The 24,077-nt window shown below is 38.9% G+C and overlaps 1 protein-coding gene across 3 annotated transcripts; it reads left to right on the forward strand.

Annotated features, from left to right (window-relative positions):
- Nucleotides 1-1,593: 1,593 nt before the first annotated feature.
- Nucleotides 1,594-17,613, forward strand: postna (periostin, osteoblast specific factor a). Of its 3 annotated transcripts, XM_013272376.3 has the most exons (24): nucleotides 1,594-1,904; nucleotides 3,303-3,401; nucleotides 7,945-8,009; nucleotides 8,115-8,272; nucleotides 8,377-8,541; nucleotides 8,657-8,803; nucleotides 8,929-9,070; nucleotides 9,855-10,067; nucleotides 10,157-10,291; nucleotides 10,478-10,626; nucleotides 11,045-11,181; nucleotides 11,745-11,875; nucleotides 12,046-12,176; nucleotides 12,519-12,621; nucleotides 12,710-12,777; nucleotides 12,871-12,916; nucleotides 13,005-13,040; nucleotides 14,309-14,562; nucleotides 14,602-14,728; nucleotides 14,838-14,867; nucleotides 16,392-16,436; nucleotides 16,651-16,737; nucleotides 16,824-16,859; nucleotides 16,938-17,613. In XM_013272376.3, exons 1-24 carry the CDS (start codon nucleotides 1,786-1,788, stop codon nucleotides 16,991-16,993), a joined length of 2,679 nt encoding a protein of 892 aa, XP_013127830.1. In that variant the 5' UTR covers nucleotides 1,594-1,785; the 3' UTR covers nucleotides 16,994-17,613. The 3 variants fall into 3 exon arrangements, with proteins under 3 accessions (XP_013127830.1, XP_005472341.1, XP_003446920.1); XM_005472284.4 differs by having other exon boundaries at nucleotides 1,595-1,904; nucleotides 14,309-14,728; XM_003446872.5 differs by lacking the exon at nucleotides 16,392-16,436 and having other exon boundaries at nucleotides 1,596-1,904; nucleotides 14,309-14,728.
- Nucleotides 17,614-24,077: the final 6,464 nt, after the last annotated feature.

The raw sequence follows: 24,077 nt of genomic DNA on the forward strand, positions 1-24,077 counted from the left end.
CTGGCTCCTTGTAAATTGCGGCCTGCTCTGCAACACTCAAAGCCTAACATTTACTACCTAATCAAAACTTACTAATAAAAATGTATGACGTTGTGAAAGGTTTTATGTGTTAAGTCCCTGTCCTTACATATGACTGTACTGACAAATAATTCCCAGTAGGGGGAGACGTCATACATAGCACAAATTTCCTGCTGTGATTCCTGAAGAAGGTAGAGTGACAAATCCAAGACACTATACTTACAGTATAAAGAACCGCTATAAATACACATAAGCTCTATTCATGGATTTTAGAGGATTAGAGGATAACTTGTTAATATTAAAATACAGTTACAATTAGAGCAAAATTTCAAAAACAGTGGACTCAAAGACAGAAAGATGTTTCCAAAGTCAGACTCTTGGAGACTGTTCATCTGTCATTTGTGGAAAGACAGAGGTCGTGTGAGTTCATAAGAGTGAGCACATATTTTCAGTTTAGCGCAAAGCTGTCTTAACCTTTGTTTTTAAAACATAGTCCTCATCCCAAACCCTAACCCCCTAACCCCTAACCTCTTACTTTACTATATTTACTGTAAAAGAATAAAACATGCACTCTTGGCGTATTCGTTCTCAAACAACAGCGATGAAAGAAATGGCTCTTGGTCCAATAAATCAACCTTGTCTGAATTGTCTCGACCTGCATGTGTAAAGTGTGAAGCACACCTGTCGAAAAGTCAAGACTGTACACGAGGATGTCCGGAAAGCCTGTATTCATGATTAATTTATTCTTTGAAGCTGTATCAGATATGGCTTCAATGTTGGAGACAGAGACAGCTGAAGGGGAAAGGTAGGAGTAAGCAAAAGTTGAGCTGATATCGATGAACATGACAGCAGGGAGGATGATGGGAGAAGAGGAGCGCAAAAGGGAGTTCACGGGAGGTTGATGGAAACGATGAATCAATATGATAAAAGTTAAAGGGGAGAACGGTGGGGTCCCAGGGGAGGTGTGATAAAAATACAGTCAGGTTTCTTTCAAGCGTGTCAAGAGTAAAATACCGAACTGTGCAGATTCACCACAGTGGGTCTTCATGCATGATTTACGCCTTTATTTTATAGCATTTTTATATCAATTTAATTTACATTTTGTTGCCAGAAGTCTCATGAAGAGAGATGAGAGGTATGCTTAGAGCCCGTGTTTAGGTATTATTGTGAAACTACAAGTGTTTTGATCTGTATCTTAAAATCTGCTTTTCTTTATGGATCTTTATTGGCATCTTTTTTCATTGCAGTGCAAATTCTGTGGGTGTTAGCCTCAGAAAAAACCTAATCCTCTAATATTTTACATACAATGATCAAATCATCACCGGTTTACATACTTTAAACACAATTCACAGTTTGGAGACAGGCGGGCACTGCAGCTTGTACAGCAACGTAAAGTTTGAAGTACAGGGTGCCCTTGGTGCTCTGGGATGTGACGGTGGTCAGCAAATTCATGCAAAATTCATAAGAACATGAGGGAGGAGGAGAGTTAGTGGTGGAGGAAGGATTTCGACTGAACAGAAGGGTGTATGCGGGTGGGAGAAGGATATAATGGTATGGAACAGACAGTGAGGGACTAAAAAGGGAGTGGGTGTGTTAGAGAGAAGCTTGTTGATATAAAAGCTCCCTCTCTCATGTGTGTTCCCACATATCCTGTGTGTTTCTTGGGACTCCTGCGTGTGTGTGCGTGTGTGTGTATGTGTGCACTTGAAAGACAAGAGCAGTGTGTGTTTGAGCCCTTGCAGCACTGAGGACTGATAACTTCACAGGATGCATCAGCTTCTGGTGGTGACCTTACTGTTGGTGGCCTTCTGCAGTCTGGAGACCACAGCTTTTTCAGCATATGACAAGATAGTCACCCATAGCCGCATACGGGCCAGGGATCAAGGGTAGGTAGACTTAGTATTTTTCTTATCACCTTGTTTGCAGGTGTAAGAACATAAATTGTATGATCTGGCAATAAACTGTAACATTTGTAACAAGCTGATACTGCGTCAATTTTTAATGTGGTTTTAAATGTTACTGAGCATTACATTTTCATGGACAGATCAGTCATATTGATGAAAAATAGGAAATAGCGCTTGATCGTCAACATATTTAACATGCAAAAATCAACAACTGAAGTCCAGAGAAATCCAAATACTGTAAGAAATAACCCTTACTTTCTAATGTTTTTCTAGTGTGATTCTTATTGAAATATTCCAAATATTATGAATCACGTATTTAATAATTATGTAATTAATGTAATTTAAAATTCACATTTAAATTGAATAAGATGAATCTTCTTTAAAATGATATTTTGGATTAAGACTGAAAATGAACCAAATAAGTAGTTCAGTCTCTTGGGTGGTTTTGACCATACTGCAAGTACAGTACACTTGCAGTGCACATTACAGTAGTAGATACTGTACATTAGTGTTTTTTCTGCTTGATTAATAAAGCGCCATTATTATTTGCTGAAATAAATGTCTGCTAACTTGAAAAAAACCCCACAAAACAGACAAAAAATGCACATGCATCAAATTTTGGTTTTACGTAATACACTATATGGACAGAAGTGCTGGGCCACACCCCTTTATCTTTAAATTCAATTGTTTTTGGGGGTATAAAATCAAGCAGCTACTCAGACAACCTGTCCTCACAAACATTTGTGAATGGGAATGGGTTGTTGTTAAGAACTCACTGAATCCATGTACTGTGTTAAGATGACAGCATTGCAACAAGTCAGTTCATGAAGTTTCTTCCATCCTAGAAATTCCACAATGAACTGTAAGTGCTATATTTGTAAAGTGGAAGCAATTAGGAACCACATCAACTCAGCCATGAAGTGGCAGAGTTGATGTGGTTCCTGACCTGCAGCTCTTAGTGTGTAAAAGCTGCCAACACTCTGATGACTGCAGAGCTCTAAACCTCCTCTGACATTAACATCAGCACAGAAAGTGTACTCAAGGAGCTTCATGCTTATCAGTTTCCATGAGTGAGCCGCTCCTGTGCTTGTCATTTGTCGGTGATCCAGTACTTTTGTCCAAATAATGTATTATTAACATAAATATTGCATATTTGATATGTGTAAATTGCTTTTTTCTGCCATGCATTCTTTTCCATTTCATACATACACACCTCCCCACATCTTCTCATGGTCTTTTTTGTCAACTTGTCTATCCTTATCGCCTTCCTTCCCCCTGCTACGCTCGTACAGTCCCATATCCTGACCTTCCTCCTGATCCTGCTTCTTATGTTCTTTTGTTACTCCCACCTCACCCTCTCCTCCCTCTCCTGTCTTACAGACCCAATGTGTGTGCTTTGCAGCAAGTCACGGGGACCAAGAAGAAGTACTTCAGCACATGCAGGAATTGGTACAAACGCAGCATCTGTGGCAAGAATACGTAAGTATTTACTGAAAGACTGAATGGATCTAATTAGTGCATATTTTTATTATTATTTGCACTGAAATAGACTGGTCCGATCAAAAGTGCAAACCACACCCAGCTTTGTCACCCATCAATCAGCAGAGGCCCAATATGTTTGACCAAACCCTTTCTGCACCCTCAGACTTGTACCTCAGTTTATCTGAACCTATAGGCATCTCGCTTTCTCCTCTTAGCCTTCGCTTTAAAATGAAGTCGCATGGTTCAAACTGGTAATGTCAGTTTTCATCACTAAAATGTTTATCTTAGACTTTGCAAGTGAACACCACACAGTTTTCTGCACAGTGAATCTCTATATGCATGTACTGCTGTCTTTATTCTCATCCAGCCCTCCCTTACTCTCAAGTCAGGGCATGCTTTGTAGCCGGTGGTTTACTCAGTTGTAGACTTGCTGATGTAGTAGCTTAGCAATAATTGGTATGGGACTTCCCCTACAGCATGTTTCAGATGTTTGTAAAAATCAGTGTATTGCATATGCTTTTAGTGTCTGCATAGAGAGTCTGTAGAGTGGGTAATTGTACTTAATTTGTGCCATAGTCCATATGTGAGTTGGACTAGTTTTTTAAATGATTTTTCCTTTATTTTGAAAGAGTTTTTTGTTTATTTGTCTTGTCCCAGGATTTATGCTTAAATTTAATTTAGTCTTTGTGCATGGATGAAAATAATAAGAAACCAAACTTTAGGGTGCTTGTGGTGGATTTATTTATTTAGGTTATTTCCTGCAGAATGATTTCATAAAATATTACATGAAACGCACCTAAAGGAGTGTAAGGCTTAGTTGGAGCTGTTCTGGTATACTTAAGTGCAGTAGCAGCAGAAAATAATATACACACTTACTCTCTGTCTTTAGCCCACATGCACACACAAGAACACACATGTAGACATACACCCGTCTGTTTTCAGTCATGCAGTCAACTGGAGCACCTGTTGTGGTATCGATAAGGCTGAAAATGGGATGTGAGCTCAGGGGTGAGTCATTTTCTCCCAAAACAGTACAGCAGTAGACATGAAAACAACCAGGAATTACTGGTCAAAACATGTAGATTACGAGAAGCTAATAGGGGTTTCTACGATAAGAAACACAATTGCTTGGCCTCATCGTTACATCACTACCAAGTCCCATTAGGCTGTTTACAAATTATTTTGTCAGCTCTTTGTGTAATGTGAATATGGCCTATTCAAAACGTTTAAATGAAACAATTTCTATAATAGGATTTTGTTAGCTGAAAGCAACTGAAAAAATATATTTCAATGCATTTAACTTTTTTCCACTTTATAATTTAATTTCTTAGTGCATGCGAAAAGTTTGTAGTGCTACAAACAGCAAAATCTACACCAAAGATAAGTAAGTTTTTCCCACAGAAAACACTTTGCTAAACAGCTGGAAGTGTTCAGTATATTCTCCTCTTATCTGCCTCACCAGTACACCACTGGCGATAGATTGGATCACCCAGAGAGATACCCTGTTTTGCTGTGGTTAGTTGTTTTGTTCTTTTCCAGTGCTGGTGGGTTAGTCACACACTTTCACGTTTAATCTTTTTCAAATGGTTTTGTTGCTGTTGAGTATCCTGAACATGTTTCCAAAACTAAACTTTGATCTTACACTGCTGATTAAATGCATGTGTAGTTTCAGGTCACTATACCAACCTAAAAGTATTAACTATTAACCTAACATAGTTTGGGAATTGCTCATGTTTCTCTTGATATAATGGTACCATAGGATCTTTTGAGGGTTTCATTTGAATTGAGCTGTTGGATGAAAGAAGTGTTTTTTCTGTTAAAGAAAACTATTTGCAGGAAGCACAGGACGAGTGATTAAAATTAAGTGGACTTTATAATAAACCACTGTAAGAGTCAGATTCTTAAAGATGTATTAATTTAGAGGAAGTCCACACCCATCTATACAAAAAAAGCCTTTCTACACAATATTAAGACCAGACGGATGAGGATGGAACAGAGACTGTTCATTAGTGATTACAGAGGATAAAGAAACACTCCAATGTCTTTATCTGGTGCCAGAAAACCCCACCTTAAGTCTTTGTGTGAGTACAGTGAGTGTGTGTTTGTGTGTGTGCGTGCGTGTGTGCGTGCACCAAAGCCCCATATTTGCACATCTGCTCATCTGGAAGCCACATTGATTTGTTTCATGCTGTGATACAACCAGGGGCCTGGCTACAGTGCACTGGCTAATTCTGTTTCAGTTCTCTGTTGAATCTATTATCCTGTCAGAGCGTAGCTGGGGAGCAATGACTTCATACCTTCCTGACGGCCAGTCGTGGAGGGGTATTTATGTATTTTATATTACCGAAATTAGTGTCAAAGCAAAGAGGGATTGCTCTATAAGCAACATGCCTCTTTGCACAAGATGACTAATTCAACACATTCAGCAGAATCAAACACACACAGAGACGTTTTTCTATAAACACACAAATACTAATTAAATGGATTAGCTTTGCCAAGCATGAATCTTTGTAGAAAGTGTGTGTGTACATGCACATGTGTGCTTGTGTGTGTGTGAATGAGGTTTTCAGTTGAGGGGACTTGAATCTACTTGCATACTGACTATGGTTGTGTTTCTTGCTTGTTTGTTTGTAAGAATTACATTTTTATGCTCAGAACATATTAACTTTTATGCAATTAGCAGCTATGGTTGAGGTTGGTGTACTTACAGTATGCTTTTTAAAAAAAAAAAGTAGAAATCAAACTTTATTGATTGATAGTCTGATTTAGTGTAAATCATGAAAAACTAATGTGATCATGTGGAAACACAATGTTTCCATTAGAAAAAGGCAGAAAAACCTCAAGTTCTGCAAAATGTAATGAAAGTGTAATGAGCTCAAAAGAAAACTCTTTGAGCTCATTACACTTTCATTACTAATTCCTGGGACTGAAAACTCAAGAAGTGTTTCAAATTAAACCCCAGTACTGGTTATTCACTTCCTAGTTTGTCTTAGAAGATGTTTGTTAACTGGGGACTAATTCTACTCAAATACTGTCTATGGTTTGTTTGCTCCGAGTAAAACTTCTCACATTAGAGCTACGCTACTGTCTTGTGTCTCATTATATTAGCCTTGTCACACCTCATTCTTTCATTCATGCCAATGCAGAAGAGTGCCAGTCAGCTCCACAGCTTATCTGGTGCTTATCTTGCATTTTGTCATGGAACGGGGAAAGTAGGACCCAAACACAGGACTCTTTGATGCAGACAGTGCGTTTATTTACACTGCAGTAATATGACACGACAATTAGTCCCCGTGCTCTGTGTCTCCGCACCCTCTGTGCTTCTGTCAAATGTGCTCACTGCCCTCTCATCTCTGCAATCCTTCTGGAAAAATCACAGAGGCAGCCGTTAGAAAGTCCACAATTGCGGCAGACTCACCTATTCAACTGACTTGCTGGGAAACTGAAGGGAAGTCTTGCAGCGATCCAGCATTGACGGGCAAGCACCACACATAAACAAGACAATAAGACAAACCCACCAAATAAAAACCAGTCCACAAACACCCCTGAACACTGGGTTACCAGACCCAGGTCCATGACATATTTCTTTGAGTTACACTTTTACAAGTTTCGATAAGCCTTTATTTCCACCTAAAAAAAAATGAAGTCGACACAAGACATTGGCTTTATATCAGCTTTTTGCTTTTTTGAAGACTTCCTTGGGAATTAGATAAATGACCAAGAAAAAGCCAGCAGTGCAGCAGACACCCCTGTCTGTTTTTTTAGAATGAAAAGGAATGAAATTAAAGAATGAAAATCTGTGAAGAATGTTTTCCAGAAAATTTCCAGACTACAGGATTCGACTTGACAAGTGAGACATCTGATAGCAGTCTACTGCACAGAAACTAATCAACTTAGAGTTTTACATATTAATGTAACAGATAACGGTCTGTTTTTGATAATAATGCTCACACATGATCCTGTAATTTCTTTCCTTCTTTTTTTAAGACAGAAAATAAGTTACTGGAGATCTTCCCAGTCACCTAGTTTTTCTCGATTAATCTCCTGTTGGGAATTTTTGAGCTCTTTGTCACGTTTCTTGTGGAAATATGAACCATGTAAATGTTTTTTTTCTCCTTTCCAGTCTGCTTAACTTGTTGTTTTCTTGACAGTATTTTTATGTTTAATTCATTTCAAACTTTTTTTTATAAGTTTACTACGTGGTGTTCAGGTGAGCCAGTGTCAAGAGTTACTTCCTCATTTGTTGTTTTCAACATCCTCATTCCCAGGGCTCCTCATTATCTCACAGCTGCACAGGGTTTTTGGGTTTTTTTTTAATGACTCATTTATTTTAGTTTGTTGAGATGGTATAGTTTTGTTTCGGTTCATCACTTTGTGTTAGAGTCATGTAGACTCTTGCTCTGTTTGAAATTTATATGATAAAGATGCACAACCCTGAACAATTAAATTATTATTTTTATATCTGGATGAAATTAATTTATGTTTTTAATGATTATCTACTTATTGAATAACTCACTGCTCTTTTAATTTTTTTTGACAGTATGGTTGTATATGAATGCTGTCCAGGTTATATGAAACTGGAGGGTACGAAAGGATGCACTGCAGGTAGGTGGCTGGCTCAACAGCTTCATTCAAAATCAACTAAAAATTACAATATATTCAATATGAATATTTCCTCTGGTTTCTCACAACTCTCAACCTCACCACCAGTGGCTCCCATTGACCATGTGTATGGTACACTGGGCTTTGTCAAGGCTACAACCACACAGCAATATGCTGAAGTCTCTAAACTGAGAAATGAAATTGAGGGAAAAGGCGCCTTCACCTTGTTTGCACCTAGCAATGATGCCTGGGATGAGCTGGACCCTGTGAGTAAACCTGTGTTTAAAACCTTACTAGAGAAATGCATTTACAATAATGTCTGCTCACACACAGTTATGCTTTGATGAAACTAACACTGTGATTTTTAAAGGCTCAACGATCTGCACTAGAGAACAATGTGAACATTGAACTCTACAACGCTCTGCATTACCACATGGTAAACCACCGTGTCCTCACCAAAGACATGAAGAATGGCATGACTGTCAGTTCCATGTACAATGAAGAGGGGCTGCACTTCAACCACTACCCAAATGGGGTCAGTTTATGAACGGTGTAGACAAGCGCAACGCTGCATGATTATTACAATTATATCTATAAGAGCCAATTAAGCCATTGATTGTTTTATCTTCATAAAATATTTACTTCCTAAGGTTGTTACAGTGAACTGTGCCAGGATTCTCCATGCTAACCAGCTGGCCACAAATGGTGTGGTGCACGTCATCGATCGGGTAATCAAGGCCGTGGGGAACACCATCAAGGATCACTTGGAGTTCAATGAAGACCTTTCCTCTTTTAGTGTATGTAACTATTCTCAAAAATGTTTACAGTTGTACAGTTCGCCATTAACAAACAGCAACTTCTATTCAACTCAGTTTAGCATCTGATTCTTAGAAAAATGTTTACGTCACGTCTTTTTCCCCAGGCTATGGCATTAGCTTCCGATGTGATGGACAAGCTGGGTGAGCCTGGCCAGTACACTTTGTTTGCTCCAACTAATGACGCCTTTGACAAAATGAACCCAGACTACTTGGAGAATATCATGGAAGACCCGGCTGTTGTTAAAGGTACAGTAAAAATGTGATGTACTAAAGAGAGCATAAAGTACAACCTTAACATTTTCACATATTGGCATTGATCCTGCAGCCTGGTTAATATGCTAAAAAAGGACCACTACTACTACTACGAGCTACTATGAGCTGTGTGCGGCAGCTTCACACAGCTGATAGTAGGCCCGCAGACAAATTGATATGAAGTGGACTTTGATCTTGATTGAGCTTGCCAAGTTAAAAGTTAACCAATGTAATCATCGTTTAGGCCCTTTCTGCAAAATAATGTGTAAATATAGGTACCTATTCAAGTCCCACATATAATGAAGTCCTTAGTGAGAGGCTTCTTCTTGGAATAAATTCCAATAAATTATCAGAGACTTCCGACACAAACAGGCTTTGCAGACTAATGACACAAGGCCAGCTTCCAAAGACAAGATTATATTAGAGCCAATGAGTAATTTGACCTGCATAATAAAGGTGACTTAATTTGAAATTTTGCTTGTGTTTCTAATGCATTGCTTTTGCAGGCTAAATTTGTTGGCTTAACTTGATAGTCGGGCTCAGCTGTGGGTGCAATCGCATAAATAAATGCCTAATGTGAATAATGAGCAGAGAGAACATAGGTGTTTGATTCATCTGCGTACCTGTAATTCCTGAATAACACATCACAGCACAAGCTTCACATAAGAATTAGATATTTGAGTTGCACAACTATGTTCAACTTGTGTTTATGTTTATTTAATTACTCTATTAAATGTAATTTATTTTGCCTTTCTCACACTTTGACCAATCTTGTCAGCCCTGGTGAACTACCACCTGTTAAAGAGTGTCCAGTGTGCAGAAGCAATCATGGTAGGATCGATCTATGAGACGGCAGAAGGCAGCAACATAGAGATTGGCTGTGACGGCGACAGTCTGACTGTGAACGGCATCAAGATGGTGCTGAAGAAGGACATTGTAGCGACCAATGGCGTCATCCACCTGATAGACCAGATGCTGATCCCAGACTCAGGTACAAACACATTTTGAAGTTGTTTAAATCGTTTGGCGTGTTCCTTTTAATGGGTCACAGGCATGTCTTTTTTGTATTGTTCATGTCAGCCAAGGAAGTGAAATCGTTACTAGAAACCTCCCAGAGCACTTTCAGCAGGAAGTTGTCTGAACTGGGCTTAGCTGAATCCCTGGGTCCAAAGACAGAGTACACCCTCCTAGCTCCTTTCAACAGTGCCTTCACTAGTGAGTTGAAACATGTTCTTATCTATAGAAAAGTAGCACTTTTTTGTGGTTATAATATTTTGTCTTTTACAAACCAAAAATATTACAACGTATGCCACACGTTTTAATTGCAAGGCATTTTGCCTTATTTGATCAGGATCTAAAACTATCCATCTTTTTTAAATCTCTGCCATTTCTCTCTGTCAGGTGAAATGACGTCAATGGACACAAACATGCTGAGACTCATTTTGGAAAACCACATCTTGAAGATAAAAATGAAACTGAGTGAGCTGTACAACGAACAGACGGTGGAAACAATCGCTGGCAAACTGCTACGAGTCTTCATTTACCGCACTGTGAGAATTCTGTGTGTGTGTGTGTGTGTGTGTGTGTGTGTGTGTGTGTGTATTGTTACATTAACCAAGTGAAATCTGAAAGAAAAAGAGAAAAACCACAGAATGTAGTAACTTTCAAACTAGAAGTCTGATTTATATGAGTCTTACCAAGCGTGGGGTATATTGTTGCTGACTTTAAAAATCTGTAAACATCTAATTACTCCAGCTTTTGGCAGATGAAGTGTGTTTCTGCTCCACTAGATAACATATTAGAGTCAGCTGGGTTTAATTTCTCCACAGAAACATTGTCTTATTCTGATTGATGACAATCAAAAAAGAAAGGCTTACAGCCCTCCTCCACACAAGCAAATAGTTACCAGATTTGTACAGTGAATTTTAAACCTGTGGCTTAACTTTATGAATGCTCCTCTTTTGACAGGCTGTGTGCATAGAAAACACATGTATGGTGCGTGGCAGTAAGGAGGGGAGCAATGGGATGCTCCATTCTGTGAGGTCTCTAATCAAACCACCTGAGAAAACTATCTATGAGCTCCTGATTGCTGACGGACGTTTCAAGTAAGAGCAAAGTGTTATTCTAAAATACTTGTTGCTGAAAATGATTTCTCTTTGAGTAAAGTGAGATTTTTATCTCCAGTAGTGGGGATGGAAACAGTGATCGCACATTGCTTGTGTGTGTAATAAAACAATGCTGTTGATGATGCACTTTCAGCAGAACATTTCTCACTGTGTAATTAAAGGCACCAGTAAAGGTTGGTGATGAATAACTGAGGAAAACAAATCTGTGACTCAGTGGGACCACACAAGAATGCAAATCTCATTCAAACCCTCTGTCTGAACTTCACTGCTAACACTATAATCCTCCCGGCTTAAAAGAAAAACCTTTTTTTTTAATCTGTTCTGATATTCATTGTGTTATTGCAGTTAGAGCCATTTTGCTTGTGCAAATATACAAATATAGAATATAAATTTCTTTGGGGAATTTTTTTTTCTGTCTGAACCACAACACTAAGGCTGTGGTAAAAAAGTACTTCCAGTGGATCATTAAAATCACCTGATTTCTATTTTATTTCTGCATCCCTGATTTTCTTCTTTTCTTTCTGTTATTTGAATAAATGTAGGAAATTCCTGTCGTTAATGGAAACAGCAGGTCTGTATGATCTGTTAAAGCAGGAAGGCTCTTACACCGTCTTTGCACCAACGGACGATGCCTTTGTCGACCTCAGCAAGGAAGACATGGCTCTGCTCAGAAGTGAGTACCCCACTGCAGTGAGCACACATGCACTTGTCTTTTGAAAAACCCAGCAATGCTGTCAAGGTAGCTTCATCTAATAGGGAACTATTTGATGCAGAAATGAGAAAAAACATTGTTTAACATTGTGTAAAATATGAATTATGATTGCTTCGTATTGACATCGACAGGTGATCTAACTGTTCTGAGAAACATCCTGCTGTACCACTTCAGTAATGGTACCTTCATCAATGGAGGATTAGAGGGAGGAGTTACCAATCTGCTCAAAACCTTCCAGGGCAAGAACCTGCAAGTTAAATCTGTATGTCATCTTTTAGAGTTTTTTTTTTTTAAATAAAAAAGCCAGCACCGAGTTTCTAAATCCTTCTGGGACAGTCATAGAGCGGTAATTTCAGACGTATCAGCTAATGAAACTCATGAAATTATTCTTAGATTAATGTTTAAAATTCAGCCCAAGGGCAGAAAAACTTTTCAAACTCAGCTCAAAGTGTGATTTGCCTCAGTTTTGCATGTTGGACAATTGTAGGATATTAGTAACGTTAATAAATGGAATTCCCAGCTCTCACACTGCATTCTTCTTAAATGACTTAAATCTTCTTAAATTTGTGTGAAGGTAACGTTTAATTGTGTTTGGTTTTACCAGGTAAACAACTCTATCCTTGTCAACTCTGTGGGTGTGCCAAACAGTGACTTGATGGCAACAAACGGTGTGATCCATATAGTGAAGAATGTTCTTTATCCTGGGGGTAAGAACGTATGCTGTGTGTTCACCTGTATGCCTGGTTGCATTCTGTTTGTTTGATATATATTAAATGTGATGTGTATCACTTACAGACCTTCCTGTGGGCCGTCAGGACCTCCTGATCCTCCTGAGGAAGCTGATTAAGTACATTCAGATAAAGGTAGTGAAGGGGAAACCCTGTCTGTGTATTTGTGTAGAGGTTTCACTGGTTGACTTTTGAAGTTTTCATTCTGTTATGCTTTTTGTTTTTTAGTTTGTCTCTGGATTTTCTTACACTGAGATCCCACTCACCTTCATCAGTAAGTTCCCATAATATCACTATCACTGTATGATGTTTAGATATTTTTGCCTGAGCAGGAACCTAAAACTAATTTTATTACTTCACAGAAAGGACTATCACAACAACTACTCATTATGTTGAAGGTAAGACCTACGGCTAACTACACAAAGGACTTGAATCTGCACTTATTTGATTTACAATCTGCATTGATCATGAATAACAGACATTCCTTTAAAACAGATGCATATTCTTGCTCAACAATACAAATATGCATAAAGTGAAATCTGTCTTGCAACCACATTATTGATTCATGGCTATCTCATAGGAAGTTTCTCAGACGAGTAAGTACGTACCAGTTAAAAGTCTGGACACACTCACCCGTTTATTAGACAGGCATTGTAGGTCATAAGACATTTTATTTGTCGTTATATTTGTATGTCTTTTAATCAAACAAATGAATATAAGAAGGCAAACTCAGCCTTTGTTTGGATCCTTTGTGGTAATGCTTATGTAGAGGCCATTGCTTTGCTGGGTGGGTTTCAGAAAACAAAGGGTTTTCTAGATCTCAATGTGCTTTTCGAACACTTTTTAAGAAGCCATTTTCATAAGATTTAAGGGCTACAATGACTAAATCTAAAAATACAACTTTATAGTGGTTACACAATTGATGTGCGATTACTCATCTGGGTAGAGAATACTTACTATTCCTCATACTAAGCTACATAAACTAAATACTTTATCATTCTTGAAGTATTTATAAAACCACATGGGAAAGCTCCTCGAGTTTTACGCATAAATTAGCAAAATCTCTTGATTTGATTTGTTTGACAGACACAATCTTGACTCTGATTACTAAAAAGGGCACTTATCAAGCAACCTCAGGCCAAAGATCAGCCTTGTGATAAAAATGGAAATCTTTCAGCTTTCAGCTGGCTCTTGTACATATACTGTCACACACACACACACTAACATAGAGAGAGAGACAAAATCATTACTGAGAAGCAGAAACCAGAAAGAAAGTAAAGTGATATTTTTGGCAAATGTTTCTGGGGAAAGGTTCTGGGGTTAGATGGGGATCTTTTGCCAGTTGCTCACATTTAAATCAGTAGTTTTTAAAACTGAAAAGTGTGCACTTAAAACCAACTAAAGAAGAAAATGAAAAATTTCCATACAGACCAGATTATTTCTCTAAGTGTGTAAGAGCAGGATTGATTAAGGCCTCCTTTCTTTCAGTGCTGCAATCACTTACCATGCTCATGCCATCGTCTTGGTTTGAATGCATGTTCTTATCTGCTTGGAAAACTACACATAATGTGCCTTCAGACTCCTCCATAATAAAGAATTTGAGGGAGTTATACCCTTATTCCCCACATTCTTGAGCGATACTGAAATTACATTTCCCTCTCTACAGTTCCTCAGTCAACGGTGATCCGCAACGTTACCAGGGTTATTTCAGTGGAACCATCTATCACTACCGTAAAAAGAGTCATCGAAGGGGACCCTTCACTTTTGGAAGACATCAAAAGGAACTTTTCAATTACTACCCAGATCATCGAAGGGGACCCTTCACTTACCGAAGTCACCAGAGTCATAGAACAGGACTCTGCAGTTTCCAAAGTCACCAGGGTCATCAAAGGGAAGCCTGCACAGACCAAAGTCACCAGGGTCATTGAAGGGAAGCCTGCACAGACCAAAGTCACCAGGGTCATTGAAGGGAAGCCTGCACAGACCAAAGTCACCAGGGTCATTGAAGGGAAGCCTACACAGACCAAAGTCACCAGGGTCATTGAAGGACAGCCTCCCATTACCAAAGTTACAAGAGTTATTGATGGTAATTTTCTTCAAAAATGCTTATATCATTCATTTTCCATCCTAGATGATCAAATTTGAAGCTCACAAAGTTTTTGGAACAGATTTGATGATGTTGCCTTGAATCACAGGTGCCAATGTTGGTGGAGAAGGCAGCACAGGTGAGTTTCCTTTGCATGTTTACTGATTTGAAGACTGTAATAGCATTAATCTTAGAGCGTTCATGCACCTTCTAACAGATCTGCATGATGATATTAGCCACTGTGTGCCATTGTCATCTAATGCAGATTTAATTTCACCTTCCATCTCATTTTTATGTGGTGATCAGCTACTAAGTCAGATACTGTTTTCCTGGTTTGTACCATTCTTTGTCTTGAGTTAATCCTTTTGTGAATGACTCATGTCAGGCTCAATTCAGTAACTACTCTCACTTCCTCTGTGGTGTATACAGTATTTCTTAGAAATAATGATGACCAGAAGAAGAGAGAAGGCATTGTAAAGCACATGCAGTGACTTGGCTCTTTTGAGCACAGTTGTTCAGCCATGGTCTTCATCAATTTCTTTTATTGTAAGGCCTAAAGTTTGGATTTTGACTGCCGGTAGAAGCAAACCAGTGATGTGGATTGTTTACATCCAGTCCTTCTCTGGCTGGCTAAGTGGCAGCCAAAGCCTCCATTGCTGCTTGAACCTGTCATCTCAGTTTGTCAGATTTGTGAAAGCATCCACGACTGCTGTGTTTGACGGGGTGAACAATGGCAGACTCAAATCCTGACAGAGATCACAGGAACTGAGCTGCAAGGTTCTACAAGACACTTTCAAAAAGTGTCTTGTAGTGGTGGAAGGAAATGTGATCCTTCAACAGACTAATCAACATAATCAACAGAGTAAACAGACAGGTGGGAGGTGTTGTTTGATGAAGGTTCAGATGGCTGGATCATAATTTGAGGTTGGAACTAGAGATCAAACATACAAGCAAAACACTAAAGAGAGAGGAGTTAGCAATTATACTGCACTGCTTGATAAAGCACTCTCAGCAGTGAGGCTCATGACTGAGGTACCCAAAAGACGGATTAGTGTTGATTGGAGCAAGATTTACCCGAAAATGATTTAGTATTCATTTCGGACTGGATACACCAAACTGCTCTTTATTGTTTTTGTGTTTGTTTGTGTCCGGGACAGCTAGATATGTACTGCACGGAGAGCACTGTTTAGCAGCCTGGTTCATGGGATTGCACAGAATATGACGACAATCTTTGGCAAGCATGCAGAGAACATGGGTTCATTGGAATTCCATCCTAGTATAAATGTGATTGTTTCTTAGGGGAGGTTGCACATCCTCTATGTTGTGATATGTATGTGTGAGAATTGTGGAGTGTGCAAATTATATTATTGTATTATCAGACCACTGGGCCATTGTCTTTTTGGGTACAGGGGCAGGTGATGTTTCAGCTGCTTTTCTGGTGTCTTGCAGCTTGTTTCCTGGGCTAATGGTACTGTGCATCTGTGTGCGATTTGTGTATGTTCATAAGCTTACCCATGTGTGCTTGACTCTGTGTTGGTGGTGCCGGAGGAGGTGTTTCATGGGGTGTAGGTCCCTGTCAGTCTGTCCATTTGTCAGTCAGTACTTGTACAGTTGCTAAGTCGTTAAATGACTTTCAACACCCTTCTCCACTGCCGGTCTGAAGGTGGAGCCAGACACACCACGGCGAACGAGCCTCAGATCATTGAGGGTAATGTGTCCTCCCATAAACACTTCATACCAAATAGGTTTATTTCAAACGTTTAATTTCCTTTGTTCCTTAAAATGATCATGATTATGAATCTATATTCAGTGCAAGTGGATACCTCAAGGTGGGAAAGTAATTATGAAGCCTTTTTAAAACTGATTTGACTCAGAACATGATTTAGGATTTTAGATGTAATGGTTTTGTTTCGAACGTTCAGGCCCAGACTTTTCCAGGATCACTACAATCCACGGAGACCCAAGTCTGATCGATGAGGAGTCTGAGAGAATTAGCAGAATCATCAAAGGTAAGTGTTTTGACTTTAATTTTGTGACATACTTGTCTGTATATCCCAAATATACCAGCTAACCATATTATCTCTTAATTTCACAGAAGGAGGTAGATTTGCTGCTGCCAGGAAAGCTCCAGGTAACAGTATAATTACTTGCTGATTCACAGTCTTTATCTTCTTAATAAACTTTGTTCCCTCTGCTTCGTCTTTTTCAGCTGGAATGAAGAGGCGGGCAAGGCTGGTCAGGCGTCACCATAAGCGAAGGGAGTGAATCTTGCAGAAAGATAAACGCTTAGGGCTCACCACAAGGATTGTATGCATCTCCAGCGCTCCTGGTCGAGCAGTGGTGGATTGAAAAACTGCAGACTGAGATTAAATTAATTTAGCCATTTCTTAATCCAGAGAATCGTTACGTTTGTTTGTTACTCCATTTGAAGCGCGGTTGGTGTAATAGCCATACGATTAAACTCTATATTTCCATAATGTTGGTGTGTAAGGAATAGTGATTTTTAATGTGGGGCAAAATAGGGTGAAAGGTGAGATATATTCTACGAGGATTTTTTTTTCAATATCACTTTGCAAACAGATTAGTTGGAAAGAGTTTTGTATTCTTTTTGTTTGTTGTTTGTTGTTTTTTTGGTCATATGGTGCTGTTTTAAATAGTGTTTTGCAACCGGTAGATCTTCTACTGTACCTCTGTAAATTATGGCATGATCATTTTAAAATGCCACGATGGGGTTTTTTTCAGTTCTCATGACTGTGTTAGATCGACAGATGTTTCATACTTTTGATTGGGAACTTGACTCGTGTATGTCTATACACAATCAGACTTTAGAATCCTATGTTTGTATCTCACAAACAAGTGACTAATAAATGTGTAAATACAATGCAGATTATGACTTAAGAAATTCCTTTCATCTACTTTTCCATTATCTAACATGGCTAATCTGTCTGTAGAGCTACATAGTGTATATCTATATACTGAAAGTAAACTGCTGGTCAAAAAAACCCCTAAAAAACATAAAGCAATCAAAATGTTTTCGAGAGTATTAACACTAAATCAGATGAGCAATCACATCCTCAGACAGATGTCTATAACCTAAGTTTAATTTTCATAAGAATCCATAGACCTGAAATCAAATGTAACACTGAATAACTTTTTTGCTATTTTTTAAATAGTTTAAATGAGAAATGTTCACAATTATATCTCATGTATATTATTACATCACCCAAAGTATTATCACTTACAGTGTATTGTTAATATGTTAATATGAGTATAACATGCAGGTTAAAATGAACAAAACAAAAGAAAGTTTTACACAGTTATTATTGTGTACTTAGTCCTGATTGTGTCTACTAATGTACAGGTAACATCTTCAAGAAATGTAGTATCAAGCACGCTTCATCTGCAAATCTGACAGTAGCCCTGGCAGCTACCTGTTGAGGTCTGATGACTTTGCTGTCATATCTTACAATCTTTATCTGACTGAATTGTTCAAAATATTTTGAAAGCAAAATTTTGGACCAATTTCACTTTTGGATTTCAACCAAGGAGTGTCTGATTAGAATGTGATTTGAGGAATTACACAACTTTACAGCGAAATATTTTAACTGCAGCACATGCACATGCACTGATTGACCTCATGTTTTTCTGGCTTACTTTTACATTACGCAAGAAGCCTCTGTCCATGGTGTAGCTCTTTAGTAATATCATTTAAATGACTGGTGGCAACTTGCCTCTGAAAAGTTTGCACAAGGAATGGTTGCTTAACATCACAAGGCCCTGATAAAACACATTGCAGCTCACTCTGTGTTTTCAGCATGTTTGTGTTCTCTTCTTTCATTCACAGACAGAAAAATACTGAATATCTGTGTTATTATGAGGATAATTACGTGTGATAGTAACAGAGGATATATAATTAATTAATTAATTGGGGATAATTTAATCCTAAATACATTATTATTTAGGATTAAATAATTATTATTATCATTATTACTATTATTATTATTGTTGTTGTTGTTGTTGTTGTTGTTGTTATTACAAAACAGACCTGGCCCACTTAAACATATGGTGAGGGTGTGCTTGGAAAGCCTGGCAGAGGCCCCGACCCGCAAGATCTTCAATGCACACCTCCAGAAGAGTTTCAACAGCATTCCAGGGGAGACTTGGGACATTGAGTCACCTTTGTTGCTGCAGCCGCTGCACTGAGCTGCGGCCACAAGGTGGTTGGTGCCTGTCGTGGTGGGAAAGTCTATGCCAGGGTACTGGAAAGGAGAGTCTCTCCGTTAGTTGAACCTCGGATACAGGAGGAACAATGCGGTTTTTGTCCAGGCTGTGGAACACTGGACCAGCTCTTTCTCCTCTCAAGGATACTTGAGGGTGCATGGGAGTTTCCCCACCCAGTCTACATGTGGTTTGTGGACTTGGAGAAGGCATTCGACCGTGTCCCTCAGAGTGTCCTGTGGGAGGTGCTTTGGGAGTATGGGGTGTCTGGCCCATTGCTACGGGCCATTCGATCATTATACAACCGTTGAAAGAGCTTGGTCCAAATAGCTGGCAATATATCGGACTCGTTCCGTGGGTTCGCTGGGTGGTGGACTCAGCGAGGGCTGCCCTTTGTCACCGATTCTGTTTGTAATTTTAATGGACAGAATTTCTAGCCGTAGCCAAGTGGTGGAAGGCTTTCAGGTGGGTGGTCTCAGAATCTCATCTCTGCTTTTTGCAGATGATGTGGTTCTGTAGCTTCATCAGGTGATGGCCTACAGCTCACACTGGAACAGTTCGCAGCTGAGTGTGAAGTGGTGGGAATGAGATTCAGCACCTGGAGTGGTGGTGGAGTGCCCACTCCAGGTCAGGGACGAGTTCCTACCCCAAGTGGTGAAGTTTAAGTATCTTGAGGTCTTGTCCACAAGTGATGGGAGAAAGAAGCGGGAGATTGACAGATGGATTGGTGATGCGGACGCTGTACTGGTCCATTGAGGTGAAGAGAGAACTGAGTGTAAAAGCAAAGTTTACGATCGATTTACCACACGATCTACGTCCTTACCCTCACCTATGGTCACGAGCTGTGGGTAGTGACTGAAAGAACAAGTCGTGGATACAAGCAGCGGAAATGGGCTACCTCGAAAGGGTGGCTGGCTTCTCCCTTAGATAGGGTAAGAAGTTAGGCCATCCGGGAGGGGCTCAGAGTAGAGCCACTGCTCCTCCACATCGAACCAGTTGAGGTGGCTCCGGCATGCCTCCTGAGCGTTTCCTGTGTGAGGTTTTTCGGGCATGTCCCATCGGGCGGAGGCCCCAGGGGAGACCCAGGACATCATGGAGAGATTATATCTCTCGGCTGGCTTGAGAACGTCTTGGTGTTTCCCCGAACAAGCTGGAGGAAGTGGTTGGGGAGAGGGAGGTCTGGGCTAAGCGGAAGAAGATGGATGGATATTTATATATAAAATATATATATATAGTACACAGATAACATTATCAATCAAATATTGAACTTTGAGCTCCAGCTATCTTAACTACAGTTTTTTATGTTGTACAAAATGAACATATCTCCAGTATTTTTCATTGCATTTGTTATGATTCAGTGTAACACATTTAATATTGAAAGTTAGATGGAGAAAGATCAAACTTTGCATACACAAAGGAGCATAATAAATTAACAAAAAACAAAATCAGCCCTGAATTATTGCAAAGTAATAAAACTGATTATTTAATTTAATAATTTAATGAGGCTCTCTTAAATCTGGTTCTTATGTTAATTCATCATCCATAATAAATCAGCCCCAAAATGTATTTTTTTTAATTGCTTGATTAGCAAAGATATATCATCGTTATTACTATTGTGCCACATGCACTGCTCCCTGCATTGATCCCTGTACACTTACTTCCATCATGTAGACACATTCTGGCCAAATTTTTATGTACTGAAACTGCGCTATATCTCCTGGGCTCTGACCCAAAGGATCCGTACACTCTTCCCCATCAATGCCAGACAGCTCTGCTGTTGATGCTCCAACTCTAAATTAAAACCAGCTGACCATAGCTGCAGATCTAAAATTTATGGAACTCAAGGATAGTCTGCAGAGACAAACAGCAAAGTGGCATCCAGGATTCACTTTAAGATTAATGTACTGTGACATCTAGCATTTACAAATGACTCCAAATATGTCACTGCTACTAATCATACTATGCGATTTCTTTCTGCTGTTGCATATTACATACAAAGACTAATATGCTACATTAAAGTAAATTGTTTGCAGGTGGTATCTTTAACAAATGAGGAGTCAAACCAGAACTTGAAAAATATAAATTAAGAAAACATCAAAAGGAAATGTCTTCACTTTTATAGCATAAACATCATAATTTGGCAGTAGAGGAGATATGAAATGTCATAACATTGGATCTGTATAAGGTTGCCATATTACACGTGAATAGCAAAGAAGTATAAAATGCATACAGTACATCTGTACTGTACACTGTGCAAACAGATCATCAGGAATCTTTTTGATTGTGAAAATTTATAATGGTGCAAACAAATATAGAAGAGTAAAAACTGAGTCTTCTAAAGCATCTAGAAGAGAAATGTTTTTCGTGTTCCCAAGAATATAAGGCCAAACATGAAATACCCAGCCCTGTGATACTTTATGTATGAAAATAATTATCATCCTTCCTCTCAGAAAACAAAGTCTACCTTCAACATTTTTTATACATATATATTTAGTTTATATTGAACTGTAATTTAAACAAAAATTGAATTTAAACTATGATCATTTAAAGAAAACAACACTGAGTAGAGAAACATTTCCAGTCGTAAACACTGCAGGTGCTGCTGAGTATGCCGCATGATCCAGCAGATTTTGGAGAATGGATGCTGTGGTCTGTCTGGGAGAATTCCACATCGCTGAAGGATGACTATGACTGCCAAGACTCAACAGACAGTAACATGTGCAAGCTTCCAACTTAAGTAAAGCAGAATTTGCTGTGCAGAATCACTGGAGCCATTTGTGCTCCTGGCCAGTAGTTACTCCATAGAGGATGAAATTAATGTGATTGGTGTGACTGTGGAGAGAATGATGTCAGGCCTTGGAGATGCCCTTTGAGAGCACCAGCCAAAGAAGCTGTCTCTGTGTGTGAGCTGAGTGACAAGACAGGGAACGGAAACCTGAAACTTGCATGTAGATGGATATTGATATAGATATATTAAAAACTTCCTTATAATTTGGCAATTTTCTCATTTGGTTCTACCTTTACTGTGTAGAATGTGGCAAAAGTTTATTTGAACTTCCATCTAAGCCTTGACTAGCCTCTAACACAGAACATGCTCAGTGAGCTCATCCATTACCAGCCATGCTCACAAGAACAATTTTCCAAGGAATCACAAGGGAGTTGGGCAGGAAAAGTGCAACAGATTGTGGGAGTATTATGAGGATACAGAGGAAGGAAGGAAGGTTGGTTCTGTCTATCTCAGTTGCTGATAGCAGTGACAATACAGAGACATGCACAGCACCTGTTTTGTGTACGCGTGTGAGCTGTTCCCACACGCATACATAAAACATAAAACACACGCATTTGTTAAAGTGTTAGTCATCGTGTCTGGAATAACTGACGTGTTCCTTTTACCAAAATTATGTAGAAAAACACCATGGACTGTATAAAATACAAACATTGAGGTAACAGACATTACCCATAGATTTTGGATGTTTTGAAATCTTTGATTATTAACATTTCCCAGAAGTTGGCAAATTTATGTCATCACTTCAAAAATAGTTTCCTTAGCATAAACAAGAGCACTCAGAGAATGCAACTCCCCCCTAACGGCAAGGGTTATACTGAAACTCTGATGTTTTAGGATGTTTTTATGACAACATGCTGACGTCAGCCTGTTTTTATAACAATTTCCTGATGTCAAACCTATGACCTATGACCTTGAAGCATTACATAGTAATTTTTTATCTTTACACATACAACTGGAGGAGAATTCCCTGAAATCGTTGGCTTTTATAAGCTGTTACAACATCAGATTTTAAGATATATTCATGCAGCATGTGATTTTGCAAAGCTTTCTGCTGTAATTGTAACACTGTAGGGCTTCGTATTGAAAAAAATTACACGTGTGTGTACAGCTTTCTCTGTCCCCTTTCATGAGATACATTACTCTATATGGTTTCTAGAAGTTTTTTTCAAGGTCAACTTTAACCGTGGCAGCTAACAATGAGGATCAAGGAAAAACGCGAAACGACTTTGACCCGATGTTCACCTAAATTAAACCACCTCAAGTTATTATTGGTATCTACTGTCGCATAAAATTTGAACATGGTATCTTGAAAATTGTGGACACTGTATTTGCAGAAGAACAATACAGGTGCAATGCATAGACATAATGCTAAGCAACAGACTTTCATTCACTACAACAGCAAACAGCAAAAACGCGATGGAGTGGTTCACTCCAGTGACTCCAGTTTAACAGTGGTGAGGCCTAGGAGACATTAATCAGCTACAGGCCCTTGAGTTGGGACACCTTTCAATCAAATCATATTCCTAACTCCAGTATCCAGACAGATGAGTTATAAAAACAAAAACAGTCCAAATACAAAATTTTTTTGGCATTTCATGTTGGCCTGGTTCTTAAGATCCAGAGGTTGCCATTTGAAAAGCACATATTAACATTTCAGCACCTAAGCAGTAGATGGATGAACAGCATTGGCTTGACCTTGAGAATGCATTTATTATGTGAAAGAAACAATCTGCCAAAACACACAGCTGCAAGTCAATGACGGTATCCATGTCCAAGTTTGAAAGTACCATATCTACAGTAGAAATTCAGCTAGGGCTTTCAAGCTGAAAAGTGAGGCCCCACAATTTCTAGCTGCATATGTTGCTGGAGAAATTGAAACTAGATTAGCATTTTATTTCACATTTTAATTTTATTAGAATGGTATTTACTTTATTTGCCATTGTTGCACACTATATAATCTGCAACTGTTTTATTTAGTTGTATTTATTGGTTTAGCCTGTATCACCATCCATCCACTTTCTTCCACTAATCCAATTCAGGGTTGGCCGAAGCCTGCCCCCACCTGTAATAGGACAAGAGGTGGGATACAAACCCACATTCACACCTAAAGAATCACTAGTTAATTTGTGTTTTGTTTTTCATTTGATCAGAAAAAGTGGAAATCCCCTCTACCCCTTTATATAACAGTTTCATTGGGTAGATCTGTGATTATTTCTTTCTTTTCTCTCATACTTCAGCTGACTTTGAGTTAAGTCAATTATTCGTTGATGTAACTCACTGAAATAATCAGTTGTGGTACAACTTTATCTATTTGGCTAATATGTTACAACTCTCAGAAAGCTG

This window comes from Oreochromis niloticus, linkage group LG10, assembly GCF_001858045.2.
Source record: "Oreochromis niloticus isolate F11D_XX linkage group LG10, O_niloticus_UMD_NMBU, whole genome shotgun sequence".
NCBI classification, from domain to species: domain Eukaryota; kingdom Metazoa; phylum Chordata; class Actinopteri; order Cichliformes; family Cichlidae; genus Oreochromis; species Oreochromis niloticus.